Here is a 13,539-nt window from a genome sequence, read left to right as displayed (position 1 = left end):
AAATAAGAATTATTTCTGTCTTTTATTTTAAATATCTAGTGGTAATTTTAATTTTATAAGTACACTTAACGCTTTTTTTTTTCTTAAAAGCAATCCGAAAACTTTAAAACAATTAAAAATACAACATATCTACAAAGATTATAAAAATCATCTTAAATGTTTAAATAATATAATGAAAATTTCAAATTTAACAGTATACAACATGCATTGAATGAAATATTGTATTGATACCAACTAGGTGTTTTATTTAATCTGTTTTCCGAAATACCTGTTCTTCACCATCGATAAGCTGAGAGATTTCGAGTCTAAAAGAGGAAAGGGGGTGGTGTTCCATTCCGTTCCATTCCCAATTGGATGGCTCTCTCGGCAGAGGTTGCCAGAGCTGCGCTGCCCAAGTATATAGTTTCTTGTTTGGATTCAGATCGATTTGGACTACGGAGTGGACGAGACCGAGACTCTATGCCCAATTTGAGTTCCGTGAGCGTCGATCGTGCGGTCGCATAACGGCTTTTCAAATGGACACATAACTTTTAATTAAATACCATCAGCCAAGTGGATTAATAACAATCGTGTCCTGTGTGTGTGTGAATGTGGTGATTAAAACTCTTGATTTAAGATTAAAGTGAGAAAAGAAACCCTCAGATAGAGCTTATCGCATTAAGCAACCGCAAATAATTGCAAATTGGCAGCTAAACAAACAGAAGCATAAAATCCAAGTTAACGGTTCTTAAGCGCACTCTCCATTTCGCCAACAAGAATAAAGAATTATGTGTGATAGGATAAGACGATCCTAAGATCATAAGAGATAACGGTTCGCGCGTACCAAATATCAAATGCAGACCGCAAAATTAATTCCATTTGGAAGCTAAAAACACAACAAAAGTGAGCTGTGCTAAGATAATACATAACTAAGGAATTATATCGCGGGTGATTACCGATCCCAAGATCGCTTGTCAACCGGAATATTCGCTGTATTTGTGGTATTCGTAATATTCGTAATGCAACTGCGAGTGCACCCTACTATGGACTGTAGCGGTCGTTCAACCAGCAATATTGAACGAGATTCTGATCTGGGAGACGATTTGGTAAGAAAAACCATATAAACACCATATAATATATAGAGAGCGCTTAGTACAATCCAAGTTTATGTAATACAACGAATTCTCCACTTCCTTATGCTGTTATCAATTAAATTTATTTGAAAATGGATCCTTAAATATCAGTTACTTAATGTTTTCTAATATATTAGAGTACTCATTCCCTCTGGCTATCACGATGCATCAAAGTATTTCTCAATCAAAGATCTCTTGACATGGTGATTAATAAGATATATGGCATTTATAGCAATTTTGATCATAAATTTAATTGGCATGATTGCATCAATAAAAGTTTAATAATCGACAAGTGTTCAATAAAATGAATAATTCACTACCAAATTGTAAAGTACTGATATGATATAATGATGAATAGAAATAAAAAGTTGTTAAAAATTTAACTATGATAAATTTACGTAATTGTTTATTTTCCCTCTTCTGATGATTTTTACAACCATCATCTTCTAATGAAAAAAAATGTTTTCCTATAATTATACCCGTTACTCGTAGAGTAAAAGGGTATACTAGATTCGTCGGAAAGTATGTAACAGGCAGAAGGAAGCGTTTCCGACCCCATAAAGTATATATATTCTTGATCAGGATCACTAGCCGAGTCGATCTAGCCATGTCCGTCTGTCCGTCTGTCCGTCTGTCCGTCTGTCCGTCTGTCCGTCTGTCCGTCTGTCCGTCTGTCTGTCCGTCCGGATGAACGCTGAGATCTCGGAAACTATAAGAGCTAGGCTATTGAGATTAGGCCTGCAGATTCCTGAGCTTCTTACGCAGCGCAAGTTTGTTTCAGCAGAGTGCCACGCCCACTATAACGCCCACAAACCGCCCAAAACTGTGGCTCCTACAGTTTTCATGCTAGAATAAAAATTTTAACTGAAATGTCTTGTTCTCATCAATACCTATCGATTGACCCAAAAAAAAGTTTGCCACGCCCACTTGAACGCCCACAAACCGCCCACAAACTTCAAAAAATCGTAAATATGAACGCGGATATCTTGGAAAATATCAAAGATTGAGAAATGGGATTTCAGATTTAGATTCCTTAGGCTTAAGCGCAGCGCAATTTTGTCACGCGAATATGCCACGCCCACTAGAACGCCTACAAACCGCCCAAACCTGTGGCGCCCACAATTTTCACGCTAGATCAAAAATTTTAACTGAAATGTATTGGTCTTGTCAATACCCATCGATTAATCCAAAAAAAACTTTGCCACGCCCACTCTAACGCCCACAACGCTTAAATCTGTCTACCGCCGGTAGGTGGCGCATTTCAATCTCGCTTTGCTGCTTGCATATCTCCATTTTCCTTTGGTCCCTTTAGCTGAGTAACGGGTATCTGATAGTCGAGGTACTCGACTATAGCGTTCTTCCTTGTTTTTCTTAGACACGCCCCAAGAGGTGTGTATTTCACCAAATGAAATTTGTCAAGCATCAAAATTAATAATGTATTCAACCTTTCATCTAGCCTTTATATATAGAATTTGATTTGTTTTCCACTCGACCATGCGGTAATTTGAGTAACTAATGCATCAATATCCATTTGCCACGCGAAAAATATTACTTAGTCTTCTAGGTGAATGGAAAAGTGTGACAACTGAAGGGGAAAATATATAAATCGATCTATAAGAAAACAGGGGTATAAAAAGAATTCCGATTTGCCGACGGCACGTGGAAGATATCTTTGCCATCAACAAATGACGCAAAACTTTTTATGCCATCATGATCTCTTGTTTGGGTAGCAACTTATACTTGAGTTTTTGTTTTACTTTTTTCTGATCGAAAGCAAAAGCAATACCTGCAATTGGACTCACATTGTTTGCAGATGATTCAAAACGTAATTATAATGTTAAAAAAATATGTTGATTCAATCGGGGCTGGGAGAAAGGGAATACGAAATCGGGGGGGAAGATGATATTTTGGCGTTTCTGTTTGCCGGAGAGCCGTTAAAAGGTGACATGCTAAATGGTCGCATACAAGACGGTTATTATACAGACCCACTCACATATATACTCACACGTTGATCGAGCTAAGTGCATAACATACTCATAAACACAAATAGATTCATCTGTTTCGGGGACCGAGATCTTGGGATCCCAAGATCCCGTTCACAATTTCCACCGATTGAAAGATCTCTTTCAATTCAAGCTCTTTGATGGCGTTCATATGTAAATAAATTGTTCAAATATTTGCATTATTTGTTAGTACCTTAAATGAATATTAAATGGGTTTTATAGCCTTTTAGGCCTTTCGGCCATTCGCTTTCAGGTATATGTGTGTGGGTATAGGTATGCAGCTTCATCGCATCTTCTTCAATTCAATAAAACTCTTGTTAGTTTTTTTTTTCCAGACCCTTTGTTTTTCTTTCATTTTTATTATTGTTAATAGACATTGCCGGCTCGATCAACAATGAGCCAGACTTTATATACACTCACTGCCGGCCGGCTATTTACATAATTTTTAATAGCCTCGCTTTTGGCCAAGAAGACGGGCCGGGATGGTGTGTGCAAACAATCTCGGAACTCAGATCCATTCGTCATTCGTCATCTGAGTGATCAAACCTCGATGTTATTCCCTTCTTGGCTGGTGTTAATTAAAGGGTTCCTCAATTGAATGTCCGCATGTGGGTGCTGTTTAATTAACCCCACGAAGCCGACATGCTGGTGTCATTCGCACATCCGATCCGAATCGCGTTTCTATTCAAATCAAATCCTGCGGCCACTCGCTCGGATTTTCGACTCAAAAGTCACGATTAAACAATAATGTGGGCTGTCAAAAAGTCATAAATTCTCGAATGAAACCAAGTCGTGCCCAACGGTCCATGCCCCATGGACGATGCCCAGCATCGTCGTCATCCGAGCAGCACTTTAATTACTTGGGTTAAACGCAGAGTTTAAAATTATTGCCGAATTGCTGTCTGTAATTTTTGAATCGTTTTTAAATTAAATCAAGCCCGCGAACATGACTTAGGACAATTGAAAATCGCTCGCTGGCTTTCGATTCTGGATTTTGGATTCTTGATTCTACGCGAGAGGGGATTCATTTTACTGACCACTGCACGTGCTCCGGGCAGAGTTCCCACATTAAATCACATGGGTCTCGTTTTGGGTTGGGGAAACCCCCCGAAATCTCAGTGGTTGTTAACGGCTTGAGTGGTGTTTGCTGGTGTTTGCACTGATTCACACTTTGCCTGGATTTTGGGCGGCATTTTCATATTTATTTATGACCATTTTTATGTGGTAGCCCGTAAGTTGGGAAAAGTTATTAATTTAATTATGGAAGTAGGGAAGAAAATTGAATTTTATAGAGCTTGTTGAGTTGGTTTCATATTTTTTTGAAATAGTAAAACGTTTAAGGTATTTAAAAGCGATCAAACTCAATTACTGTAGGATCAAAATTTATATTTAGACTGTGAGTAACGTCTATAAAATCATATCTTTTTGCTGTTTAATTAAAAAAAATACAATTAGAACAATACAATACAATACAATACAATTACAATTTAATTTTTTATATTTAAATATATTATTTTTAGATTTCCAACTTTGCATATTATAAGCATATTTTTATACCCGTTACTCGTAGAGTAAAAGGGTATATTAGATTCGTCGGAAAGTATGTAACAGGCAGAAGGAAGCGTTTCCGACCCCATAAAGTATATATATTCTTGATCAGGATCACTAGCCGAGTCGATCTAGCCATGTCCGTCTGTCCGTCTGTCCGTCTGTCCGTCTGTCCGTCTGTCCGTCTGTCCGTCTGTCTGTCCGTCCGGATGAACGCTGAGATCTTGGAAACTATAAGATCTAGGCTATTGAGATTAGGCGTGCAGATTCCTGAGCTTCTTACGCAGCGCAAGTTTGTTTCAGCAGAGTGCCACGCCCACTCTAACGCCCACAAACCGCCCAAAACTGAGGCTCCTACAGTTTTCATGCTAGAATAAAAATTTTAACTGAAATGTATTGTTCTCATCAATACCTATCGATTGACCCAAAAAAAATTTTGCCACGCCCACTTGAACGCCCACAAACCGCCCACAAACTTCAAAAAATCGTAAATATGAACGCAGGTATCTCGGAAAATATCAAAGATAGAGAAATGGGATTTCAGATTTAGATTCCGTAGGCTTGAGCGCAGCGCAAGTGTGTCACGCGAATATGCCACGCCCACTCTAACGCCCACAAACCGCCCAAGCCTGTGGCGCCCACAATATTCATGCTAGATAAAAAATTTTAACTGAAATGTATTGGTCTTGTCAATACCTATCGATTGAACAAAAAAAAACTTTGCCACGCCCACTCTAACGCCCACAACACTTAAATCTGTCTACCGCCGGTAGGTGGCGCATTTCAACCTCGCTTTGCTGCATATCTCCATTTTCCTTTGGTCCTTTTAGCTGAGTAACGGGTATCTGATAGTCGAGGTACTCGACTATAGCGTTCTTCCTTGTTTATATTCAAAACATATGGAATATATCTTGCACATTTCCGATAAGTATGCAAAATGCGAGGTCTACTAGATCAAAATACATATTTGTACTGTGAGTAACATCTATCGAATCAAAATAATTATACAAATATGTGGTATTCTTATACAATATATTTTTATGTTTCCAACTTATCTGTTGAAATATGAAACGAAATATACAGAAAATATATAACCCAATTACTTGTGGGTGCTTAAAAATGTTGTTTTCAAAATGATTTACCTGGTTCTGAACAGGTTAACTGTTTCACACTTGGTTGATTGAAAAGCGAGCCACATTGGGCTGCTCACACCCTCTTCGGGGCCCCCTTCGAGACCCTTCCCCTGCGCCCCTGGCCGAAGAAATCATTTGGGTCGGACGGGCAGCGGCACCTGTTATAATTTGTTTGGCTTCTTGTACGCTGACAGGCAACGATTTTTATTAAATTCTTTCTGGGGGCTCTTTCTGCTCTTCTTCTTGCATAACCATATAGCAGGGGAAATATTTGATTAAGTATCTAGTGGGGGCCTTTGGGGGATGACATGTCCCTGACTCTCTCCCCTCCCATTTTTTATTTTTTATTTTTTTTGTATTTTTCTGGTGGCGCTTTCAACCGCAATGACAAACGAAATTTGTTTTGCTTTTAGTTTCTTTGCGAGGCGCGAACTTGAAACTGGCCAAAAGGGGGGATATGTCACGTCATTCGGATATATATTTAAAAAAAATTTAATTTACTACAAATGCAATTTACGGCATACAAAACTGCATGGCGACAAATGTCAGAAAAACACATATAAAAACGAAAAAAAAAATTAAAACAGCGCAATAGCAGCAGAAAGAGCTCGTAAAAAATATGATTATTATTGGTACTATTACAGTTCGCGCTTTTCGTATTGTTTTTAATGAATTTATGAATTATTTTGCCAACCATAGCTAATAAAACTGTTAATTGGATTTTTCCAGTACAGCTGCCGATTGCGAAAAAGGGGCAAGAAAAACGAATTGCGAATCGCAAAACAAAATGTGAATTTGCGAGGGCACGAATTTCTGAAGGGGGGAAGAGGGTTGTAGTGGTGGAGTGGATAAAAAGTGTATTTATCATCGCGCTAATAAAAAGTCTGCCGTCTCTTTCTTACCATATATCGCTCTCCCTCTTGCTAAATACAAACAAAAATGGGCGTGCCAAATGGCCAAGGAGAAAATCGCGTAAGCCTCAACAAATTGAATAACCAAATTGGCAAACAAAAAGTTTAATTTAACACTAAAAACATCCTTGTTTAATGTTTGGCTGTTTTCCTCAGTTCACACCTGAACACCCCTGAAATTTGTGTATAATGAAGCCAAACAAAAGCAACTGAAATCAATACGTAATTATTATCGATTCCTAAACGAAGTCTTTTTGTGGAATATCAGAAAATTAAATCATACAAATTGGCCGTTGATCAAAGGTAAAAGAAAAAGCAATTAATATTGGTATAGTTGAAAAATATTGGTTTCTGTTGTTTAGGAAGATTTATCTATACCATACCTTCAAAATGCTTTTACTTTAGATCATTTTATAAATTTAGATCATTATATTGATCGATTTTCTTAGAAAAAAAGAGAAGATAAAAGGTTATTTCATTTAACGATTATATAAACTGAAAGTTGTAAATAAGAAATTATTTATTGATCTCATTATGTATGACACTCATTTTCGGTTTTTAAATAATTCAGTTTCAATATTTTAGTATTATTTTTTTTACAAATTTCTTTATCATTAAAACAGTTACCAAATATTACTCTTCCAAATAAAACAACTACACTCCAAATTGTTTTTTGCAAAAATCTATTAAAATCCCATATTTTTAGCAGACCTTTTTACCCCGATAACATGTATTCTGAATCGTGGACCCATCACAAGCGAACTATTGTGCTTAGTAACATTCCCTGATTAACAATGGTGGAAAGTGCGGTCTTAGAAAACTTTCTTTATGTGGCGACACCCAGTCATAAAACAGAGATATATTTCGGGCAGGCGACTGTAACAAGCCTCGGTGCCCCCGCCAAGCCCTCCTCCATTGGGATCCAATAAAGTGGGCTCTTTGGCGTCCAGACAGTCCGTCAAAAGACGAAGAGACCAAGAGGCCAGAAGACAGGCGGACTTGCAGGCTGGCCAGGGCAATAAAATAATGCAGTTTTTAATTATTGCCGCCTGCAATCGAAGCTAGACGCAGTGAATCCACCCCGGAGAAGGAAAAGGAGACGGAGGGCAGACCAAAGCTCTGGAGCTTCGAGAAGTGCGACTTGGACTTGGTCTTCCAGTAAAAAATCCAGACCCAGACGCAATGGGCGTAGGCAGTTAGTGGCAGGAGGAGCAATTGTTCCTTATAGAGCATTTACAAATTAGTTGAAAACCTTTTCGATAAAATTTACTGTTCCTTGATAAGTTTTTCAATAAAACCAGGGAATTATGCCAGCTTAATCTATAAAAAAAAATGTTTTTCCCAAAACTTATTATTATAGATGCACTTTTCTTTCTTTTTTTGAAAAATATATAAAAGTTGTTCTTTGATAGGTTTTTCAATAAAATCAGGGGAATAATACCAGGTTAATCTATAAAAAAAAATGTTTTTCCCAAAACTGCTATTATTATAGATGCATTTTTCTTTCTTTTTTTGAAAAATATAAAAAAAAAATTTTTCAAAAAACTAAAAAAATCTATATATCTTATAAATAAGAAAATATCATGAAGCTGTGATTATTGACAATTTTGAAAGGTTATTTAAGGCCCTACAAAATATAATAAACCTATAAATTTTGAGTATGATTTTTTAGTACCATCAAATATTGATTTCTGGTTTTTTTTGGTTTTCTGATCCCCTTCGAAAACAATATTTAGCAGCCCCCCAATTGAAAATCCTGGCTACGCCCTTGGCAGACGTAGAACCCAGCCCAACTATTGCCGTTTAACCGTTGCGTTTTTCTCCTCTCTCCCCTGTTGTTGTTGTCGTTTTTTTTTAACCGGTTTCGTTTTTTGTATTTTTTATTGTTTACGCGAAATTTTTCGTCTGCCCGCCGCGCTCATTTTACATGGGCGTGCGTGCCAAAAGGGATAAGGGGGTGTTATGGGCAGGGGGGTGGTGGTGTACGTATAATGTACAGCCAGCGCCATTATGTTTTGCCCGTGTATTTCTGTGTGTGTGTGTTTGTTGGTCCGTTTTCGTTGTTTCCATTTTTATATTTTATTCGCTTTATTTTTTCCGCTTCGACGCTTGGCGAGCGAATGAAATCGCGTTTGTACGCACACACACACGGCGTATCTGTGTGAGTGCGCGCGGGCATGTAGTACATGGATATGTATCTTTCAGATACGTTTTGCATTTTAATTTTATTTCCATGCTCTCGTTGCCCGAAGACCACGTTGCACATGTTTTTGTCCCTTTTTACACATTTTATTTTCAACTTTTTCATTTTTTTTTAGCCGCTGGCTTGCAGTTCTTTCCATTGCAGTATTCTGCTGCAGTTGCATCGCGTTGAAATACATAATTCGCCACGGGGTGGATGCGTAAATGGGCAATTCTTATTTATATATATTTATTCAGTTATAAGATCCAAGCACATGTGCCGGGCGAAAACAGAAAAACTGAAAGAAGAAACCAGCTTAAGGGGTTGATTGGTATATAAAAAATAAGTCTTTGATGGCTTGTTAACGGCTCGGTTTAAATAAATAATAATGGCTTAGAATCTTGAATCTGGCTTGAAGTCCAATTAGCAGATTTGTCTATGGATTAATTCCTTATATAGAGGTTCTCCCAAGAACGCGCTTAATCTCCCGCAGACGTAAGACCCCGGGGGCAAGATGGAATTTATCTCTAGCGGGCATCATGTCATCCAAGATTATGATTTTGACAGATACGAAGATATGACATATGAATGCCTAGGAAACTATTTTTATAGAAGAGATATTTGTCAGCACATGTGCGTAACCTTACACTTTGGTCTGCCTGCAATTAATGTTTTAACTTAAAAGTTACTAAAGGGATTCTAATTTTAATGATGATATATTTTTAATAATTTATTAAATAAATGTGTCAAAGCAAAATTATTTATAATACTTTCAAAATTAATTTTTAAACAAATAGGCAGAGATACGGAAATCACTTTGCGTTGAATTGATTTACAGATAACAGAGCACTTTTATTTTGCTAAAAAGATATATCATTGTATGTATTTTTCAGAATAACTAAATAATATTTTTGATCACATAATACGTATGTGTTGTTTTTCAAACCTGTAACTTACTAAATAGTATTCCTCCGAATATCTTTTCCCTCATTGTATCTTGTTTTTAAAAATACTTTAAACAATATGCACAATTACTCGTCTCAAAATTTGAATAAAGACGAACATAATAAACTTAAGACGCCAGTACGCCCCGAACTGATCCTCAAATGAGGGTCCCGGCGAACCCACTTGAGTCATAAGGACATTAGGCGAGTTCGGGCTAAAAAATAAGGAAGAAGAACAACAAAAAAACATGGAAATTCAGTTGTAAAACCGGCGACTCGAGCCACAGATACAGATATAGATGCGGATACACATGCTCGCCGGCTCGTAATCTTAATCCTTCACACAATAAACGCCCCTTAGATGGGCTGCTGTATATGTACTTCATAGGATTCTCTCTTCTGGTAGCAATATCCTGATCCTGTTTGCCGGCAGCGCCCTTCACAGCTTCGTTTCAGGATTGTCGCATTATGGGTTTTCGAGCGGTCGCAGCGGTTCGTCCCTTTGTTTTAAATTAGCACGGCATGTTGCACATACGACCTCCGTCCGTTTGTCCGTCCATCTGTCCGTCCGCTTGTCCGTTTGTCCGTATCTCAAACCCTCGAAAACTGCCAGCAATTTCCTACAAATTTGTCATTGACAAAACATATCGTACAACAAATAGAAATTAGGTAAATTGCATTTGTGGTTCCCAGTACTCAATGCAATGATAATAAATTTAGATAAATTATTTCCAGCTACTTCTATCGAAAATGTAATGTCAACACTAATTAGCGATAAACAGAGGGGACGAGGGGCGAAAACTGTCTGTGGCAAATAAATTAAATATTTTACCTATACAGGCCACTCAGATAGTTGCCTCCGTCTGCGTCTGCGGTGCATTGAAAGCTATTAAAGTAAATTGCACAGGTGCTGCCCCCTCAAAACCCCACAGACCCATACCCATATCCATTTGTTTTGTTCGGTTTTGAAGTAGTATCTCTCTATCGTACATATGTACGGCTGAGTTTTCCTCATTGTCTGTGGGTCTAATTGCGATTTAATGTCTTGCCTTAGCAGTTGCAGTCTTCGGTTTTTAGCCAGCGATAACAGTAGCGTTTTATCAACGCAGAAATTAATGGAACTAGCGTGTCCCCCGACCAGGTGGGTTCCTATATAGCCACATCTGTATATATGTATATATGGCGGATAGTACACCTCCATTAGTCGAGTTTTTCTGACTGTGCGGGTGTTTTTCCCGCCATCCATTTCCATTGGATGTGACTTAATGCCTTCCAAGTGGAACACCTTATCGCTTCATGGTGATTTATGCGACGCCTATTACGACTATATTTTCCCCGGAAGCTCTCCCGATATTCCTATGAAATTCCATATCTGGAAGAAGCATAGTTGCGCTGATTTTGATGCATTTCTTTCTTTTGAAACCTTATTTCCAGGTATTTAAATTGGATCTCTAATTAAAAAATTCTCTTAAAGAAAACTTGGTTAACAAAGTTCAGAAAACTTGGTAACAGCTTTTTAATAATGTTTTTAAGTACTTTAACGTTTACGAACTTTAAAAATAAAGTTGCGTTAATAAATACGCGATTTTCCGGATATCTTGGTAAATGGTACTTGGCTTTATTTTTTCATATTAATGATACCCGATAATGGTTTTTATAATTAAAAAACCGACTTTCATGCGTAAACCCCTTTAAAAACTTATGGTTTCATCGGCTTTTAAATTCTCCCATAATTCCGAAAAGCCTACTTTGTTACCTTTTTAATAAATATTTTAAATAAATTGCATGTGTACGCTCTTTGAGCAGCCAATTGCACTTCCATCTGCCGATCCACTTGCAAAGGCAACATTAAAGCGGCACAAATTCGTTGTGCATTAATTAGACATTTTATAGGTGCAAGTTGGTATGGCCTGCATGCCGTTTTCCGTTGGCTGTTGGTTGTTGCTTGTTGGATGTTGGCCATTGGCGGAGCACAGACCACAATTCTGTTTGGGCCTGGTCAACAGCCGACCGCAACTGAATCGCCGAGGTCCAGAGGAGCATACACATACTCTTGGGTACATATATATATATATGGCTGGGCCCGAGCATCTGCCTGTATTTCGCATGGCTTCGATAAGTTACATTAATTTGATATACACACACTGGCAAATATAAGCCAAGTAACCGCCAAGTTGAGTTAACTAACCAACCAAGCCGGGTTATGTTGAGTTCAGCTACCAAGATGCGAGGGGTGATCAATAAGCTTCGGGGTTTTTGGATATTGTAACTTAAAAACTTCTTTAAATTTATAAATTGGTTTAAAATGTATTATATTTAAGGTGTTAGGTCGAGTTCGATAAACAAACAATTTTTATTTCTAAGATTTTAAGGCAGTGGTCATCAGCAGAAAAAGAACTGGCGGCCCGCGGGATGGAGACACCGTGCATTCCTGTTATAAAGCGACCACTCTTGTAAAACATTTCAAGTAATATGTATCTACTGACTTAAAATCTTAAGAATATTAGCCTAACCAATTTCTTTTTTCCAAAGTTATATTTTCTTATGATATTTTCCACACTTTAAAAATTAAATATTCCAAATTCCGCGTTAAAAAACCATTCCGAATTTAAAAGCCATTTTTTAGAGACCTGACAACATCACCATAATTATTTCGACCGCAACTGTGTGTGGAAAGGCACATGCAACATTTTCGCCATAGAAGCGGTATGCATACGCGCCAACTTCAAAGAATTCCGGGAACTCGGTTTCTCTCTAGTCTATGGCATTGTCTATGCCTTGGTTTTGGTTGCATTTATGATTATGCCAAGGCGACACCAGTGTGGTACACTAGTGTACCACTAGTACCAGTACCAGCAAAGAGCCAGGCGATAAATGTTGAACACACTCGCAGATCCAGCAAACATATATGCACACACTATATAAGACTGGCTTACTTTGTTTGGACCCCGGTTGCTCCATCTCCATATCCATCTCCACCTCCTTCTCCTGCTCCCCCGATTGCTGTGTTTAAATTGAAAATTCCCGATTTGCACACAGTCACAGATGCGCTTAATTTGCACCTCTCCAAATGCATAAAAACCAAGAAGCCGTGATGGAGTTGCATTGGAGTTTTACTGGAGTTGGAGAGCTTGCCACGGAGCACCACGATGGGTGAAGCTAAAGACCCAGTCGCAGTTGGTGACTTCAACACTCTCGGCCATGCGTGGCGGACTTCTTGGCAAAGAGTCACGGCTGCCAGAGATGGTTGTGCCGGCCAGGAGCGGAGCTGCAGGAATCCCCCCTTGGCCCACCCAAAACGGCCCTGGAGTGCCAACGACTGATTGCCGTTTTGTGGGTCTGCCATTGTTAATTTATTAAGTGGTTACCTTTGTTGTCACCCCGCCGGAGGAAGTGGCTTTCAGTTGCTTTAGTTGCTTTCAATTGAAATTGCGCGGCGTGGCTTGGTTAATGTGGCTCTTAGCTCTCGGCACATGCCATAAACCAGAATCGAGGGGCCTGTGAGTCAGCCAGATGATCCCCCCAGCTAGACCAATGACCACTGCCCACGCGTTGTGATCCCAGGAAGATTCGAGTGTCGGAACATCGATTCTGATTGTAATTCTGATTCCGATTTGCCGCTTGACAAAGTATCTAAATTAACGCTAGCCCAGCAGGCCGCTTGTTGACATAAGCGCCGCCATTAATTCCCCATCAACTCAAAGGG

The 13,539-nt window shown here is 38.6% G+C and overlaps 1 protein-coding gene across 2 annotated transcripts in view; it reads left to right on the top strand.

The window, feature by feature from the left end:
• The first annotated feature begins 433 nt into the window (after positions 1–433).
• LOC119550630 (protein dead ringer) overlaps positions 434–13,539 on the top strand; it is a 28,720-nt gene continuing 15,614 nt past the window's right edge. For both annotated transcript variants that reach the window (XM_037859463.1, XM_037859462.1), the window contains exon 1: positions 434–1,085. In XM_037859463.1, coding sequence (XP_037715391.1) covers positions 999–1,085 — 87 coding nt within the window. In that variant the 5' untranslated portion in view covers positions 434–998. The remainder of the gene's footprint in view (positions 1,086–13,539) is intronic.

Source organism: Drosophila subpulchrella, chromosome 2R, assembly GCF_014743375.2.
Source record: "Drosophila subpulchrella strain 33 F10 #4 breed RU33 chromosome 2R, RU_Dsub_v1.1 Primary Assembly, whole genome shotgun sequence".
Lineage (NCBI taxonomy): Eukaryota > Metazoa > Arthropoda > Insecta > Diptera > Drosophilidae > Drosophila > Drosophila subpulchrella.
The sequence above is the reverse complement of the archived record's forward strand: the minus strand, read 5'-3'. Positions and strand labels throughout refer to the sequence as shown.